This window comes from Eucalyptus grandis, chromosome 8 (genome assembly GCF_016545825.1).
Source record: "Eucalyptus grandis isolate ANBG69807.140 chromosome 8, ASM1654582v1, whole genome shotgun sequence".
NCBI classification, from domain to species: domain Eukaryota; kingdom Viridiplantae; phylum Streptophyta; class Magnoliopsida; order Myrtales; family Myrtaceae; genus Eucalyptus; species Eucalyptus grandis.
Window position 1 is genome coordinate 52,747,114 of NC_052619.1, and position 19,173 is coordinate 52,766,286.

Consider the following 19,173-nt stretch of genomic DNA (forward strand, 5'->3'; position numbering starts at 1 on the left):
GTCCGTTAAGACCAGCATACGAATCGAACAAAGTAAACCCCAAAATCATGCACCGCTTACCAATTAGTTGGAGGTTCACACCAATAGCTCTTACAATACTCACTTCATGGGAAGTCCTCCAAGATGTACTAACCGAGATACACTCCTTTCATCACTTAATTCGAATCATTTCACTGTTCCCGCCGCTCCATGGCTTATTGCAGCATCATTATTTGGACTGCCCTTTCCGGTGATCTATCTTGTGCATATTATACTCCTCTGGAAGAAATCTTTGAACCGAACGGCAGAAACAACGATGGTAGCCACTGTCACCACACGCAAGGCAACCTCAAGTGCGTCAATTGTTTTGCGCTTAGCACAGGTGGTCCACCTCGGCAGAAACAACAATCATTGAGCTGCTAAATCAGAATCCGAAGTGACGATCTGAAATAAAAATGGAAGGAGAGAGTCGGAGGGTGATGGTGGGATATTCGGAGTAGTATCAGAGTCGGTGTTGGAAACTGGTGGAAGCAGAGGAGGATTCTTTGCGTCTTTTCGCATTTTTATTTTAATTAGTTTCTCGCTTTTCCTTTTTATCTTTTTTGGGTTTGGGTTTTCCTTTCAGTTGTTCTTTTAATTTTTCGCAACACGCGAGCGGCGCGAAGATTTCCCGCCAGCAAGAGAGGGGGCCAAAATTGTATTTTCGTTTCCCCTGCTGCAGCCGAGAAGCAGAATTGAAGGCAGCAGCGTCAGCTCCCGCGCGAGATGAGGCTCGCGGCTCTAGGATTGGAGGTGGTCTGACCTGCCCTTGCTGCCTGTCGCAACCGAGTCTCGATGGTCTGCGATTTTTTCCTCCGCTCTTGAATCACACCTTGTTCTTCACTTCCGCTTGTTGTTTTGGGCCTGTTTGTTTGCGTTTCTTTTTTTTGTTTTGAATACTTTTTCTGATTTTTGTTCCCGAGAAAAAAAAAGCAAAACACATTTGGGTGCGTTTACATTCCTTTTTGTTAAAAAAAAAAACAACAAAAAGTTGTTTTTATTTCGAAACAAAACTTAAAAATATTTTTTTATTTTCTTCTTCTTTTTTCTTTCGCGGTCGCCGGCCTCGGCCATGGCCGGGCGACCGGCCAACAAGGGCCGGCGGCCTCACCCGGCCACGGCGAGGCTCGGCGGCCCCCGCGAGGCCGAGCCTCGCGTCGGGCCGGGCAAGCTCGATCTCGCCCGGATCCGGCGAGTCGAGCTCGCCAGCGGCCGGCGAGGCTCGACCTCGCCAAGCCACCGCCAGTGTCGGCGTCGCTCGGCGGTGGCCCTGGCGAGGCCGAGCCTCGCCGTAGCCGGGCGAGCCGGCGAGCCTCGTCGTGGCCGGGCGAGGCCGCCGCCCTCGTCGGCCATGGCCGAGGCCGACGACGACCAAAAGAAGAAAAAAGAAAAAGGAAAAAGAAAAAAATAGAAAAAAATAAAAGAAATTAAAAATTATACAAATTTATCAAACGCGTTTTTTTTTTTGTTCAAAATTATTCCCCTAACAAACACTTTTTTCTATTTCTTTTTCTAACAAGTTTTAAACAAACGCAAACAAACGCACCCTTTGTGTACTAACTTCTCTGTATTTTGGAATAACACGAATTTTCAGATTAAGCTTGAATCTGAAAATATTTGACTGGAGAAGTTTGCCATCATAATGAAGTAATTGCAATTTCATATACCTCCACTAATATAAATAAATGAATTATATCAAATTTAATTTTAGTGTGTAGTAACTAACTAATTAAACCATAGAACACCCATTTGTCCAAAAGAACATCTCATTCTCTCGGGCTAAAATATAATGGAAGGCATCCCCACACGGTCTTTTTGAACGTTTCGATTTTAGCAAAACTTACTTTAGTGCCCTCATGCACACAACGTAAATGTAACATTAAAAATGCCCGCCAACAAAATAAGATCACAAGGGCAAATCAAGAATGATTCGAAGAATATGGAGTGGAACAAATTGCATTTGAGGGTGATGGTTATTCTGACATGCTCGATTGCCACAAAGTGAGGCAATACTCGTTTGATTCCATCATTTCCCCGTTCACGCTGCTCCATGGTTTATAGTAGCATCGTTATTTGGTTTGCCCTCTCCAGTGATCTTATTTGCTGCTCTTAGTCTTCTCTGCTCCATGGTCTATAGTAGCAGCTGTCGCCACACACAATGCAACCTCAAGTGGTGAATCGTTTTGCACCAGTACAAGTGGTCCACCTCAGCAGAAACAACAATTGTTGAGCTGCACGAGGATTGGGGGTGGTCTGACTTGGCCTCCCTGCCCGAGTCGCAATGGGTCAGGATTTTTTCTTTTTTTTTTTTGATAAATTAAAATGTGTGGGAAGAAATGAGCAATATGGTTATCCATTCTTGTTGTTACATAAAGTGTTATGTACATTACAAAATATCTCCATTGAGCCATAACCACTCGATCCATCGATAATTGTGCAAGTCTATCACCATAACTAATATGTCTAAAGCCTGAAAATCTTTCCACATAATGTTGTGAATACCTAAAATACTGACCGGTGAAAAGTTCACTCACAACATGATTCGAACTCATGAATTAATAGAAGATGGCATGATCCCTTCATCATTGGGTTATCGTGCTTGGGATTGGATTGCGATTGCGACTTTTTCATGTTCATTTTTTTTTTCACTTTCAAAGTGAATAAGTAGTGCTTAGCCTGATCCAAAGAGGAGTGATCTATAAATCTATTTTGTGCTTATAAAATTTGACTTAAGTCGAATGAGGTGTTGCTGTGTTTATGTTACCAATAAAAGAAGAGGTTTGATGACTGGTTTCTATAAAATTGATTAATTTACTCTTCATAATTTTCTCTTGAGTTTCACTTATTATTTAACTTCCACCTTTTTGTTTTGTGTACTAACTTTTCTGTGCTTTTTATAAACATTTGACTGTGAATATAAATCCGTGAGAGCCACCAAACATCACGCATGCCATGCATCGGGGTTCTTATATTATTTTGTTTGCATGAGCTAATTGTGATTTAAGGAATAAAAAAATCTTCCACGTTCTTTGATAATTTGAAACTGACATTTTGTGACTTCTGTTGCATGAGGTTATAGACTCTTTTTACTTTGAACACGGCCAATGAAAAAGTCCAATGACTTTTGTTCTCAAAGATTATGGACCTTTTTACTTGTTTAAATCTTTTACATGTAAAGTATTCAATCCCAATGATTTTACAACTCATATATCAAATGAGTAATTATGAGATGACAATGGCATCATTTTATAAGATAGTCATCGGTCCATTGGTAGTCGCACTAAATATTTTGTAAATTTTAAATAAAACAGCCTAGCTTGAGCTATTACATATACGTTCATCTAAAAATAAAAACTATCAAATCCACTTCCATATAAATTTTAAAGAACAGAATTGATTCGTCGTGAAAAAACACATTCTCAAACTCTCTCGAGAGAGAAGTGGGCTTCACAATCCATAATTAAGCTTAATTCACTTGGCTCCCATGTTGAATAATATTCTTTTCAAGTTCGAATATTATTGGCAAAGAAAAAGTTTGAATAAATTGAGTTATTGGATTGACTCGAGCTCGGAATAGGAAAAATTTTACTCAAGAAGCTTGTGATCAAAGGAAGCGCAAAAAGAGGAAGAGACACAGAGAACGGAAATTTGTCCAGGAGCACGCCTCATTTTAGCCAAACTTCCTTCATTGCCCTCACGGAAACGACGAAATCACCGGACGTGACACCGAATATGCCCGCCGACAGAGCAAGAGCCCGAGGTCGAATCGGGAAAATTCGCAAATCCATCGTCCTCTCCTTCCCTTCCCCCCACCCAAAAACAAAAGCTCGCCGTAGCTTTCGATCGCCGACCGCCGCGAAAATCGCCACGGAGTCCACGAACGCTGCGAAGACCAGGATTCGAGGTTTGAATTCGAGCAATGCGGACGAAGACCGCAATCGATCTCTCCACCTCGCCGGGCGATCGCGCCATTTTGATTGCGTGAGATTGGAATGATGTTGTTGCTCGGCAGAATGTGGAGTTGAGGGTGATGGTTGTTCTGAAGTACTTCATTGCCGCGGGTGGGGGCGAGAGGTAATTGCAATTCGTGTTCATGTAATCAATTACTGCTCTGATCCTCCCACTTGATTGGGATTGGGAGTCTTGTGTCGAGCATGTCGGTTTTGAGGTTGGACAGCGAGGTTTGTAGTGTGAATTTGGCGGATTAGGCACTTCAGGGTTTGGGGGATCGTCGACCGTGTTGTGGAGCTGTAGTGCCTGATTTAATGGGGCATACTATTGCTGAATTATTTGGTTGGATTAGCTAAGCTCTTGGATTGCCGAGTTTGGATCGATACTACAACAGGAATATGGTCAGATTGATCGAATTTCCATATATTTGTTGGATACAAATATTTCTTCCCGCTGTTTCTACTTTGGGGGTAAAATTTGTTGAGTCTCTGTCTCACAGTGATTGACTATCGGCTATTCAGCTTCTCTCCAGTCGAGTAATGGATTGTAGCTTGTAGGTTTCAGCGGACTAGCTTTATGGGAAAGAGGAGCCTTATGTTGTTCACTTGTTCGCCTTTCGTTGCATTTGAACATATAGTTCTTTAAGTTCACGAACAAGGATGGCAGAAATATACTGAAATATTATTTTGAGTTGATGTTTCCTTGTGAAGTGTTCCTCTTACTTGATTGTCAAAATAGCTTGCTAGAGACATAAGAAACTTGCTCCATTCCTTGTAATTGAATGAGCTTTTCACCACATTTTCAAATGTGAAATTTTCTCAACTGGTAAATGCAGATCTCAGAGTGAGGTCCAAGGCTTGTGAAGCTGTTTACAAGTGCTTCTTGTGGAAGCAATTAAATGCGCTTCTGTTGTAAATTCATGTCCAATCCCACTATTCCATATTATTATCACCTCTTTGTGGTGCTGAGGGTGGGTTTGATTTTGTTGTGTGTGGGGTTTGGTGTTGGGAAACTTATGGATGGGATCTTGACAGAGTTAACGCTAGACCTTCAACTCTTATGGAGACAAAGGGCTGTTCTATTGTTCACCTTTGTATATGAAATACAATATATGGTTATTGATGCACAGTGTTTTTTTTTTTTCCATCTTGGAAGGGCTATTGATGTATTGACATTCAAGTTATTTGGATGTCTAATTATGTGTGCTGAAACTGTCTTTTCCAGACCAGCATTCGCCTGATTTACTTAACCGAAACACTTTATTTCCTGGTTAATCATGAAGCACAGAATATTCAGGTTTTAACATTTGGACAACTCTGTATTGGCAATGCAGTGTTTGCATCTTACTACAGTGACTGCATGCCAAAAACATTACGTATTCCTCCTGGACAAGATTTTTTTGTCTTATTTGCCTCCGTACTATTTTTGGTTCCCACAGAAGACGCACCATCAATTCCCTAGAGAGGTATGGTGTTGATCTTGACAAAATATCAAATAAATTATGGGGAATTGTCAATTACTGAATTTGAGGTTTGCTTCGCATTTCTTTTAACCTGTCTAACAAGTGAAGTATCATATATTCCGGCATTGTATGTACTCTCTTCTTTCAGCTTATAAATTATGACTGTCTTGTTTGTTTTTCTTCTTAACAAAGCAGGGTAGTTTGTAGGACTCATTACGTTATAAAATTTTTTTGAGTAACTCTCATTCTTGCAAAAGCCATCATGAGTTTTTCATATCGATTCCAAAGTTTAAGACACATAATAATTTTTATTATACTCTCTCTCTCTCTCTCTCTCTCTCACACACACACACACACACACACACACACACACACACACACACACAATGTATGTCTAGTAATGCGTATAATTATTAGTGACTAGCTCAAAGACAGCCACAGTTGAACATATTAATGTGAGATGAAAATGATTTGATTCCACCTGCTTCTCTAATAACTAATCATACTCGTAACAGTTTTCATGTAATCGGAATCTTCCCTTTATTGTAGGTATGGCTATATAACATAGGATTTGGTAGTTATCAGGTTGAGAAAGTTTGTGATACCTCAGGAGAAGATGCATCATGCAGCAAGTGATGAGCTAGTTTCAGTCAAAGCTACTTGTTCAAACAATTATTTTTTGGATTTATCATGCAAGATGCAATAAGTCGTGATGGACCAGCTTATTCTAGAGAATGTCTGTCCTTTGTTACTAGGAATATTTGTGGACAACTGATCAGGGTATTTTCCTGCAGATTGGTAATCGGTAACAGCATTGTGGACCATTTAGTCTTTCTATAGTGTGCAATTAATGGCTAAGACATGAGAATCATGCAAAATTGTCACGGACACTATTGACGGAATGTGGAGGTGAAGATGTCAAAGGAAATCTTATGCTTTCCAGGAATCCTTTTGTTTCTGCATCGAGGCCGCATTCAGACTCTGATGCCAAGAGGAAATTCAGTTGAAATGCTCCTGGGTCAGTACCTGGATTCTCAAAGATCATCAGGGACCTCTGTGATGAAGTTTGGTCACAAAATGCATTCCATCGATCTGTTGTCCATATCCATCACAAGATACAGAGGAGCTCTACTCTAATTTACTCTGAATGTAAATAGCGCAAAGTTGAAGGTATCATCCTTGTAAATACAACTCTGTGGTTTCAATTGAATGAATATGTTCGCAAGTTTGCCTGTCAATCATTATTGGGCTTGGGGCTTTGTTACCTGACTTGATGTGTGGATGCTGAGCTGAGCTATATTCATAGTTGAATGACGCAGCTATTTTCCCTTTTTTTTTGGTTTGTTGAAGTCATGTTGAACTTCACAAAATTGGTAGATGTGTGAATGTTGCAACTGTGACACTTGCATGGTTAGGCAATTAACCACTTTTTATAAGGTGAAACAAAGACTACATTCACAGACCACTTCTCAATCTATGACACCTTACCTTCTCCTACAGGCACATTGGCACATAAGATTTCTTGGCAGAACTAAGTACTTCAACTATTTCCTCGTAGGGAATTGTGCAGATGAACTGTTAAATCAAACCATCTCGGAGACAGATGATGACTTTGTCTTACATCATTTCCACTGGCAACCTTTGCAAAATTTTTACTCTTAGGAGGTAAACAATTTATATCATCTTGGCTTTGATATGTAACAATGATCACATCAGCATTTGGAACAAGAGTTGTAAGCTTTTACCTTCTTTTTCTAATATGCAGGAATTAATATTAGTGGAAACCTGAAGAACTAAAATGCCTTCATCATTTCAAAGCATATATTGCCAATTATGACCATTTGAAGGAGATATAAGTCCTTGACACTGTATGATAAGCTAGAGTTTGTACATTACAGCAAAAGCTAGAGTACAACACCAAAACATTGGGAAAGGTATATTGTTCTGTCGTCTTAACCCTCGCCATTGTGGTTGAGGCACTTCTGCAATCGCAAATTGCCAGCTTCAGAGGCGGACATGGCAATCTGCTCTTGCTAAAAACTGAGAGGGCCCAAAGTAGATAGAGCAATTGGGAGTTTCTGTCATTATTCTAATAAAATAGGGCACGATAACTCTTGAAACAAGATGCGACTAGTACATCAGAAACTAAATTCGGAGTTCCACGACCAATGGGCAGCGAGATATGCATAAATTAAGACAAGCTCTTGAGGAACTACATCTTCCTCACTTCTTCTCAATTAGCTTTTCGATCATGTCCGCAGCTTCCTGGACATTTGTGATACTTTGAGCACTTTCTTCCTCCACACCAATCCCGAATTCCTCCTCAAGTCCCATCACAATCTCCACCTAAATTGCAAAAGAGCAATGGTCTCATCACAATCCCAATTTATTGAATGGAGTAAGCTGGTAAGCGTCGGAATCAGATAAGCAGAAAAAACAATTCCAACATCGCAGAAGTACCGTCCTGCACGGCTTCATAATGAATGGATCAAGTGAAAGCTCATTAAAGTCTGCAGAAAAGGAAAGAAACATGTGGATGAACGGCTTACAATGTACAGAGAATCGGCTTCCATGTTAGCAAATTTTGACTCTCCAGTCACCGTAGCATCATTTGGTAAAGTCAGCTGCTTCCTTACTATTTGGCACACTTTATCCACTGTCTCCTTTTTAGCCTGCTCACATCTCAAGTGGATTATTTACAAGTTCTAAAACCTACTTATGGATGGGCTTCATACTGAGTGGTTAGAACATTGGCAAGACCAATCCAAGCATTCCTCCAGAGCAAGCAAAATGATATGTTGGAACACGGTATGAAATATTCTGGGCATCCAATTTCCCAGAAGAAGCATGTTTCAAATGACATGATTATAATCACACAGCAAGATCGTTCAACATGAGACGAAAATAATGGCCCAGACTTCAGATACATAAGAGCTTGTAGTCACTTTGCTTTGCTTTAGTTTTGTTGTTATAGTTGGCTTGACATAGTAATACAGACCGCACCCGAAACCTGGAAGCGGCGTGCCTTAAGAGAAGGGAAACTTCTGCCACTGATAGGAAGGGAAACAGAATCGAAATTAGATGTCTTGGTGACAGGTACCTGTTCAAAACGTCAAAAGTAAGCATTACCAAAGGCAGAACCTCAACCAGGTCAGCCAAGCCACATCCCAAATTGCACAGAAAATTCGGGCGAATTACATTTTGCCACCAAGTTTTTGGCATAATGGCAAGCTACCCATGATGTTTCAAGTTTTGCATCCTAGACTTTCTAAAATTGGACACCATGCGCAGCAAAATGTTCTCGTAAATCTGACCACGTGACCTCACGTGACTAGTTATGAAAGGCAAATTGGACATATATCATCTATATATGTAGGAAAAAAAACAAGGACTACCCGAAAACATTTTTTTAAAACTATCTATTGATATGCATTTGGCGTTGATCCAGTCAAATTCTCGTCAGAATTGTAGTCACATGCTCTCAAGTGCAATATATATTTTTTTCTAATTATTCTTCTACTTATTATATGTATGTGCTAATATGACAAATTTCCTCCGTAATCAGTCACGTTGCTGGAGCTCCCAGTGGAAATTGATCGAAATCAATCCAGGGAACGCATTGCAATCTATTTCCAAAATTCATAGGCATATTGTATAAATTGAAACATCACTGGCCAACAGACGACAACTCTAAAAACTTGGGGGGCAATATGTAATTTGCCCCAGAAAATTTACAGTGTCTTCAGACCAGTAGATTACTGGCAATTATTAGACCAACATCAAACCTCAAGAACCTTGGAAAGCTAATGGAGATGCTACTATCAGCATCACCAATAAGTTATAACCACAAGAATGAGACAGCAAAAGCAAACTGAAATAAGTTGGGAAAAAAATCGCATAAACTTGCAAAAGCTGCTACCTGAGAGCAACTCAACAACACATTGAAAAAAAGCGAACTTGATTAGGCGTCCACCTAATCAATTCCGGAATACAAAAGCGGCAGGAAACCGAAACCAAGTATCGTTGGCCTGAACTCATTATTAACCCCAGACAGCTCCTCTAATCAATCTAGACATTTAAAATCCTCATTTGGTGGTGCTGTAGCTTTCCGATGTACTCACCAACGCATGCTTTAGCGATGCTTACGCAGTTCATCCATTCCTTTATCTACCCAGACTAATGCCACAAACGTGACCGTTTTTTTTACTTTAAAACCGCCAGAACATGTACTCATCTCTCAATCAAATCCTTAACATAGCCAATAATTTGCTCTGTTCGATCAATCATCACACATATTTTCCAACACAAACATTCCGAAACAGCATCTCCAGTCCCATCCGACAGAACTCATAAATCCAAGCACTAAACAAATTGAAAGTAGACCAATTTCTTCCCTTTTTTTTTCCCTATCAAGAAGAATGAAACGCCATTCCTCGATCGATCCAAGGAAAAAAACTGAACATTTACCACAACCCAATGGACAGAAAAACACCTCCAGCACCAAAAACACGAGCACGTTTGTCCTAGTCTGGGAAAAAGCTAACGTCCAAGCTGACAATACGCCTCGAAAATACCGCCAGCGATCAAGCGCCAATCAAACAAAACCAAATCACTCAGAATCGACACTCCCCATCGTCCAAAAACGCATCAAAGCCTCGTTAGTGGCTTAAAGAACAGTAATATATCTTCCTTTGACTTGTCAGTGGGGCAATGGCGTGCATATCCTGAAAAAACGCAGCCCAACCAAATGAGTGATGCCGCTTAGCATATGAAAGCCTTTTATTGATCAAGATGCCACGAGAAATTTTACCGGCCCAAGTTCTACTTCCAAGAACAACTTCAATTCGGCATTCGGAACTTTATTTGACACTTCTCTCAACTATACATCAAAAAGAAAAACAAATACGGTGGGAAAGAAAGTAGAGACCCAATCAAAAGGCATTGGAACAGTGGATAAAGCACGACGAAATGAACATAAGCAGTACGGAAAACTTAAAAAGACAAATGAAAGAACAAAAGGGAAAAATCGAAAAGAGGAAGCATCTCTGCCAATAAAATGCATAATCAAAAGATATCCTCCCCATGCAAGTAAGAGAATATTAAAACCTATCACTCTGAAGAGCAATTAACTCCTACAAGAATAAGCTGAACAAGCTTCTTCCCATTATATTCCACTCGTACACAACAAATCAACTAAGTGATAAGAAAACCTCAAGTACCAGATAATAGAAGGCAGGTAGTGCAGCACATTAACACAACATTACGTAGACTTAAAAGGCTAAATGATTACCCAGCTGAAGCTAAACAGAAACTAAACCAAAAATAAAAAAATGTGCATGAAAAATAGTTCTGAGAAATGTGCACCGGAACGCCGAATTCTTTAGCAACCTCCTCCTGAAAAAATACAGCAGTTTTTGTTATCACTTGGTTTAATATGTGTTGAAGAAATCCTTGAAACTGTAAACAGAAAAGACAATCGCCAGAGATGACCAAAAGCTAGTTTGCTAGACATGGTGATACTGTTTCGATAGGATATTGCAGCGTAATTTGACTGGCAAAGTCAACGATGCCTGGTGTACACCTTCCATTCGTTTCCAATGTATAGCCAAACAGCAGTGTGGTTTTGTGCTCTTCAGCATCTAATGCATAATGTAAGGTTCATCAGCGATTTCGTGGATGATTCCAACAATTTGTTTTCAATAATCTAATTGCAACGATTGAGAGTCCAGTGGGGAAGAATGGACACGAAACATCATATCCCTATCCGAAATTAGGACGGGCACATGCCCACATTGTTAGGCATATCGGAGATAAAGATGTCCACTGTTAATGATTGTTCAATAAGTTTTAGCACTAGGCTCCAAGTTCATCATAGACTGCAATTTAGGAAAAAAAAAAAAAAAAAGGAATGGCTCTTCTCATATCTAAGCACGAAAATTGGTTCTTAATGTGTTGCAACAGTCTCAAAATTTTCTCTGTCAAAGACTTGCGGACATCGTGAGACCATTAGTCTATAGGAATTTCAAGTTCAGAATAAAATACCGATACACTGCTATTCATTTGATATGTCAAAACAAAAAATAAAGTGCCAATATTCTGGTCATTATTTCAAGTTTAGCTCAACCGCATTTGAACAAGTACTAAGTCCTTTAAAATCTAACTCTGCGACTGTATCATTATGATTTGACATGTGATTCAAGGTCCCCTTGTTTTCAACTTGGTCTTCTGATGAGTGTAAAACCACAAGGCGATAGCATATACATGGATCCAAGCAAAATTCAATATTGAAAAGACCAAATTATTCCCGCTTGAAAACTCGTTTAAATCTCTTGCTCCATGTTTGAGCGATTTAATTTTCAATTGGTTTTGAGTGCTTTTGATGGGTAAGAATTTTAGGATTTGTGGATTGACATTTTTTGAGAGAAAATGACATTCTTTTATAAAAAGGAACACAATGTTAATTGATGTGAAAATGCAAAAAGTGAGATATGTTTTTGATATTTTCCAATACAATCGACCAAACCAAAATTTATGTGATCGTCAAATATGAAATTGTTTGCACTTAATCAGGTTGAAAATTGAACTTAGCCAATTTTCCAAATTCACATATAAATCATTTTCTGAACCACTAAATCAAAATAGATCAAGAGTAAATACGTTAGAAAACGCAATATCATAAAATGATGAATTATAATAATATTAGCAAATTAATAATCGAAATATTACTAATTAATCCCACAAATGCTTTACTTCACCAAATGGAATTTAAATTTCTCTCGACTTGCCATAATTTATTTTTTTCCTTAGGCTAATTAATAAGCATCTCCAAACATATACTACGCCATCTTCTTCCATCTTGAGAGTGTCGTTTGCAAAAGTTCTTTTAATCGATCCACACCGTAAGAGGCCATGGACGCCACCACATGAGAACATTACCGTATTTTTTCGTTCCTCCTCGCCGGAGCCGTGCACGCCGCCGCCGCCTCCGCCGCGGCCGCGGTGAGAGCTCGCAGGCTCTGCCGCATTCCCAAGCCTCCGGTTCATGTCGGCTCGCGGAATGCGCTCGGATTCGTGCGCAGGCATGTCGAGATCGCAGCTCCTCCTTCTCCTCTGCTGCTCAGTCCCTCGGTTTTCGCAGGTAGCGTGCTTGTTGTCGTCCGTTAGGCTGTTCTTTTTTCGCTGCTGAGGAATCTCGACGTGGATTGTAGATGCCAGACTGATGGGTTCTTTGTCAGTAGGGGGCCTTCTTTAGGTCGAGTTTGATGTCTAGGAATGGGGCGGCGGGTGGAGAATTTGATGATTGATGAGGAAGTCTTAATAACTTATTCGAGGGATGTGTACCTGGTGGTGCAGTCGAGTTGAAGCGGAGGGATGATTATGCTGTCGGGATCGTGCTTGTTGATTGAGACGCCGTAATTTTCATCGTGTTTGCTTCGTATATTTGATATTGGAGACATGATTCTGTAATAGAATGAATCGCGTCGAATTGTTTCTTCTATTCTAGCGCATCATGTTCTTTAATGTCGGTTCTGGGTTGAATTAGTTTGTTGATACAAAATGGAGCTGCATTTCTCTTGGCAGTATAAGGTTTTAATGTGATTGTCGTTGGAATTCACAGGGCCGGTTTGTGGCGATGGATTGCCTGCTTCCCCTTGTTCGATAATTTCTAGTTTACCGTATTCTTCTGAAGCAAGTGCTGAAATGGAGGAACCCACAGGATTTTTTGCCTTTTTCCATCTAATTTGTGTCTTGACACATTGTGGAGTTCTTTTTCCGATATTTGGTTCTTGTAATATCATGCAGAGACCGTGAAGGAGATGTATGATAAAATTCTTGAGTCCGCTAATATGAAAAGAACAATGGCTCCAAACGCATGGACATGGTCGATGATTGAAAATTGCAAGAACAGAGAGGATATCAGAGCTTCTCTTTGATGTCTTGCAGAACCTACACAGATTTGTCAGTTGACTTCTTGCTCCATTTGAGAAGTAAAGTTTTAATTTGTGAGTAGTTGATAAATCAACCTGGTTTTTTACTTTCATTGCGGAGATTGTCAAATCGTCGAATTCATGAGAATTTTAACTGCAACCTTTGTCAGGAAGTCACAAAAGCATGTGTGCGTGCAAGGGCTCTCGATTTTGGTGAGCTTTATCTACACAAGTTGTGTGCCAAGTTCAAAAATTTAATATCTTGCTTATATATTTACCTGGTCCTTCTGCTGCATTCGATTGTTGCTACTCTCCCTATCATTAGCACAATCATTTTGTTGTATGCTGTTTGTTCTCAAATGATCTTTTTACCTCAAGCCTGTCATGCTTGGTGAACATATTCAGCTGCTTATGAAATTTTTTGACCACCCAACTGGTACTGTTAGCTAGTTATGCTTTTGTGTGTTTTTTCCCCCTGATGCGTCAATTATGTAAACCAGAATTTTGTCCTACGCAGATGCTACATGTGTATTAAGCATGGGTATGGAAATAACATGACGCATATAACATATTCAAGATATAGTTTTTCATGTTGAATGTGTAAAGGCACATTCAATTTAAAGTACATAGAACATTGTTTAATGTGTACTAACTTTTCTTGTGTGAGTAACAAGTTAACCTGCTTGACATGCTTCAATGTGTTTTAAGTGGTTAAAAGGGTCAATTTATTTTACATGTACAAACTTGTTAACTGGTTGATGACTCCGACAATTTTAAGCTCAATCCAACTTGATATGTGTCAAATGCTTATTCTGTAAATAGGTCTTTTTGCACATTGCTGGCTCTGTAAGACTGATTTATTGAATGACACCTCCACTTCAAGTTATTGAATTCATTATTGAGGCTTAGTAAAGAGCATTCACTTTTTGCAGACGTGTTTTTATGAACATTAAGCTTCAGTAGTTATCAGTTCGAGCTGTTTCTAGTAATTAAGCTCTTCATAATTTTCAAGAAATAAATCAAATCAAACTGCAGTTCCATGGTGTAACTCATTTTAGGAGATTGCAGCAAGTAATTGTCACTGGGAGTACATGATTTAATCAGAACCTACATCTGTAAATCCTTACTTAGGCTAAGAAATTAAATTGCATGGTGCATTTAATCCGTGATGATAGAAACTAAGGGTTGACAAAAGTGTAGGTAAGAAGGCCTCGTGGGAGCATAATGTCTATGGATTCACCCCTACAATTGGCTCTGCAAACCATCTTTTGGTAATGATGAAGTGTATCTATATCAAGCAATTCTTTTTGCCATTTGTTTTATTTACACAATTCTTCTGCTAACTTGGGGTATTGCAATGCAGCAATATGCTAAAGAGCATGAAGATGCTACCCTCATGCAGGAAGTTATGAAGCTTTTGAAGTTAAATTTGTTGCCATTGCAACCCACCATGGCCGATATTGTTTTCAGGTTCACTTCCTTGCTGTTTCTCCTGAGAAGGATGTTATTATCATGTAGTAAGCCATTATTGCACTTAATTGTGTGTTATGTACTACATAGTTATCAAGCAATTTATCCAATTTATAAGTGTCATTTATATACGATTTAATCAACTCGTTTTTTATTTTGAATCATTTTTTCTGCACTGCTACTCTTGATCTGATAGTTTGCTCATGTTATTTGACATCCTTCCTTTCCATGGAAAATTTTTGCAGCATTTGTGATGATACAGACAATTGGGGGTTGCTCACAAAGTATTCAAAGAGATTTGTCAAAAATGGAGTGAATTTGCATAAAGCTGCATTTGACATCTGGATGGAGTTTGCTGCAAAAGTTGGTGAGAAACACTAGCCTTTCTCCCTTTGCTGCTCTCAAGCCCTTGTCTTCCCACAAATAGTTCTCTCATTCAGGTCCCACCACTTACTACAAAAGATGGGATGTGCTAGAATATTTTCTTCTGTACGATGATTTCTTTCTCTCCTTAAACAAAAGGGTAGAAATAAGAAATCAAAAGAATTTTCGCTGTGCCGTGTCTTTCAATGTCTTTGTTTCTTTAATTGTTCTGAGATTATGCTTCTTTATCCTATTTAGTGGTTTGACGAAAATTACCCTTTTCAGGAGACATTGAATCTCTATGGAAAACTGAGAAGTTAAGATGTGAGTCCATGAAGCAGCACACTCTGGGCAGTGGGTTCTCATGTGCAAAGGTAGTTTACAAACGCAGACTGTTAACAAATATCAGACCCTGAAAGCACTAGGTCTTGCATTAGAAAATCTGATAATGGGAAAATATTAATATTGCAGTACAGATCAGTACAAAGTTCTTGGTAAACTAGGTGAGAGGTCTATGGCCAAAAAAAGTGAGAGTTAATGATTGAATAAACCAAATTTTGGCTCACATCCTGGGACATGAAGCACCTATGGGCATGAGAATGCTCATTGTCATCACACAAAGGAGATATAACTACTTTTTGGGTATTTGGAAGCATTTATTATGGCTTTTAGCACTCTGGTTTAAGATTCAAATTTAACCGACTGTTATTTACTTGTTTTGTGGCAAACTAAATGGTTTTATAACCAATTTTTCGTGCCGGGATATTTACTTGAAGGCAAACCTGAGGAGGTGGCTACAGTCATTCATGTCTTGAATCAGGTGCTTCTCACTTCTCAGATCATCTATAGCTATTATTAATAAGCTCATCATCACCATCTGGCATGATTGCAATCCTAAATTACCTCAGCCTCTGAACTAGTCCTTCAATTTTCCATATACTGTCAAGGAATAAAGCAATTAGTGGAAGATATACAGAATTGTCCCCCAAAATGTGCTCAGATAAAATTACCATGACATATCCTCTCTTGAGGGGGACTGGGTGATTTGGGTTTCGTATTTGGTGCATGCTATACTTACTAAAATAACATGAGTTAGTTCCATGGATCCTAATAGAGTTTGAAAGATCATCTCAGACTCCTCCAATTGAACAAAGTTGGAAATACACCTATGCAGGCTCTGTTTGTTCAGATGTCGCCTCTTAGGTCTCACAATGTGAATGCCTTGGACTGATGCCAGAGTTTACATTATGCTAAGAGGTCCAGCATCAGGGTTGAACTTCAAAAGCTTGTCAGAGAGTGGCTTTTCGAGGTTATCAAACGGAAGAAAGAAGATGACTGCAAGGTACTTCCTTTGACTAAATATCCATCACTTTGGGTAGAAATAGAAATATTGCTTGTTTGCAGTTATATATTGCTCTGGTAATGTTTTCTCAATCGTTCCTGTTGCTGGATGTATATATGCTGCATTGAACTATCTCAAAATTGGAGATTGAATGCACTAGCTGCAGATCTGTCTCCTATGTGGACCGCTAAGGTTGCCATGTTAGTTTAAACCGATTCCGCTGAGAAGCAAGACAAGCTCGGTACTCACGTCTCGAGCAACATGCATCTGAAGTTCTCTTGCGAAGGTCCCCGAACCATGAAAAGATCTGCTCCTTCTTGATTTGAATGTTGTCACTTCTGTACTTTCGGATAATGACTCTTGTCTTTCCCCAAAAAATCTGAGTGTATAAGAGACGATAGGTGCATCGTCAGCAATTGAATTCTGAGAACAACCTCGGATGACTAGTTTTTGCAGAGAGGATTCTTGTGGCTCACGCATTTTAGATTGGACCAAATGGGCAGTTAAGAGAGACAATTGATAAGGTGGTCCTTTCAATTTCAATCTGATTTGGCAGCCTATTTTGTTATATTTCTGACAGAATTTCGCTGTCCAAAATTAAGAGAGTGAATTTAATGCCGACTCATTTGATGTTGACATACAGCGACCGCCATTGCTTCCTGATTTAATCGGATCGAACTGTCCAATCGTGGTGCCAAAGTGCAAAACATAAATTACATCCCCTTTTACATCATGAAAGATAACGAAAAACCTGAATTGCCAGAAATGGCTTTGGTACCCACATGCGTAGGTGGGTGCGTGGGTGCGTGCATTTTGTGCATATAAGGCGTAAAAGAGGTGACAAATGCAATCCTCTAGAATGAAAACATGTGCATTAATCATGTGCAAGTTTTAACAATGAATTGACATGATTGTAATAGATATGAGACTTTTTTGGTAATTTTTCCATATTTTCACTCAAAAATTTAGGATTACAATGGGAATGTATAGGACTAAATTTGAATTTATACAATAAGCTTTGACTGAATTTGCGATTCTCCCAACTCAACACCTACACTTATAATAAGTTTTTTTCTTCCTTTTAATCATTCTCCCCCTCTTCTGTCTCCTCTCCTCATCTGTATAAAATGGGGAATGAGGGGTGGCTTAGGTAGCGAAAGGGAAACCGTCCTCCCAATGACCTTCCTGGAGAAAGTTGACTCAAATTCAAATCACAGGGGAAGAAAACAAACCTCTTCCCACTTTGAATCACCACACTGAGCGTTGATTTTAGCTCCTTAAAATCCTCCTACACATCCAACCCCTCAGGATCCTAGCATCAAGAGACAATCCTTCCAGATTATAAGCGAGAGTAGAAGTCACATCCTATGATTTCCAATCTTTCACGAGACATACAAATGGATTTGCATATCGTTAATATGAGAAAAAAGCTATCCTATACACTTGCATTTAGTTGATAAAAAGGTTGATCAATTTATAGATGACATGCAGCAACTTGATTTCCATTCACATATAAATAACATGTAGCCCATCCTAGGTTTTGTCAAAGCCCCAATACATGTATTAGATACTATGCCATCTCAATCCGAAAAAGCAGAAGGGACATATTGATGTTTTCCGATCATCACACCCTAAGAAAAGACGACATATTTTTTACTCCAGCAGGTGAGACATTCTTCCGACGGTAGTCTCGGAAGATGAATCTTGCTTCTAATCTCCATAATCTGGCAACAATGATGGTGATTTCACTAGACTGGTGAGGACTACTTTTATCTTCCTCTCCTCTACGCACTCACCACTTCCTTTATCAAACAAAAAAATCTAAAAGAAATTTCTCAAGTTACTTGACCCGAAAGATTATGGAACATATATTAGTAAAACTTGTCATGTCAACAGTGATGTCCTCTTCACCTCTATCACGAACTTGTCTCTGCGCTGTGCTTACATGGTAACTGCATCAAATAGAAGATAGGATGAAAAGCTACTCCAATTCTTTTGAAATATCAGGACATAGCTTCTAAGGCCTATCATGGTTTCCCTTTATCTAAGGTATATTAGACTACTATGGCGGGCATTCAAAATCTTATTCAAAGATGATCCTTGCTGCAATGCAACTGACTCCACCTTAAGCAGTTCGTACCCCAGCAATAATATAGTCCAATTCACATGTCATGGCAAAGAAATTGCAGAAGAATCTTTTAGCCGATTCAAGTACCATGGGCATGTTTCTCCTCACAAGTATGTTAGGGGCTCTAATAAGTATGTGAACATAATATTTTTTGGACTTGAGCTACACGATTTTGAATCAGATGCTCCATTTGGCCACACACAGTATTTCCGACATTTGGCCGCACACAGTATTTCTTCAGAGACGTAGACTTAACCCAAAATGCTTTGGATCTCCAGTATAGAGTTCATAATGTCTCTCCCCAGTAAAGAGCTTTAAATGCACTGGTGTCCTACTCTGAAAATTAAATTACATCCAGAGATACCAGATTGAAAGGAAATTGTTCACCTGCCATAACCTAAAAAAAGTAAAGCATGATCATGGTGAAAGAAAAGGTCCAAAAAATCCTCCCCTTGAAAGCAACATATCGATCGGTCTTGTTGCCTAACAGAATCGAGCATGAGCTTTGTTT

At 39.3% G+C, this 19,173-nt stretch overlaps 1 protein-coding gene and 1 long non-coding RNA gene across 6 annotated transcripts in view; both read left to right on the forward strand.

Moving 5' to 3' along the window:
- The first annotated feature begins 3,644 nt into the window (after positions 1-3,644).
- Positions 3,645-7,334, forward strand: LOC108954505. 5 transcript variants are annotated; one of them, XR_005545857.1, is made up of 5 exons: positions 3,645-4,092; positions 4,805-5,434; positions 5,981-6,601; positions 6,932-7,096; positions 7,197-7,334. It is a non-coding gene; the product is annotated as an uncharacterized LOC108954505 (long non-coding RNA). The 5 variants fall into 5 exon arrangements; XR_005545859.1 differs by having other exon boundaries at positions 6,990-7,096; XR_005545858.1 differs by lacking the exon at positions 7,197-7,334 and having other exon boundaries at positions 3,646-4,092; positions 6,932-7,189.
- A 5,178-nt stretch (positions 7,335-12,512) lies between these two features.
- LOC104415021 overlaps positions 12,513-19,173 on the forward strand; it is a 46,445-nt gene continuing 39,784 nt past the window's right edge. Inside the window, exons 1-7 of the mRNA XM_039300113.1 lie at positions 12,513-12,569; positions 13,443-13,572; positions 14,560-14,630; positions 14,723-14,829; positions 15,075-15,196; positions 15,478-16,012; positions 16,367-16,534. Coding sequence (XP_039156047.1) covers positions 12,513-12,569; positions 13,443-13,572; positions 14,560-14,630; positions 14,723-14,829; positions 15,075-15,196; positions 15,478-15,608 — 618 coding nt within the window. The 3' untranslated portion in view covers positions 15,609-16,012; positions 16,367-16,534. The remainder of the gene's footprint in view (positions 12,570-13,442; positions 13,573-14,559; positions 14,631-14,722; positions 14,830-15,074; positions 15,197-15,477; positions 16,013-16,366; positions 16,535-19,173) is intronic.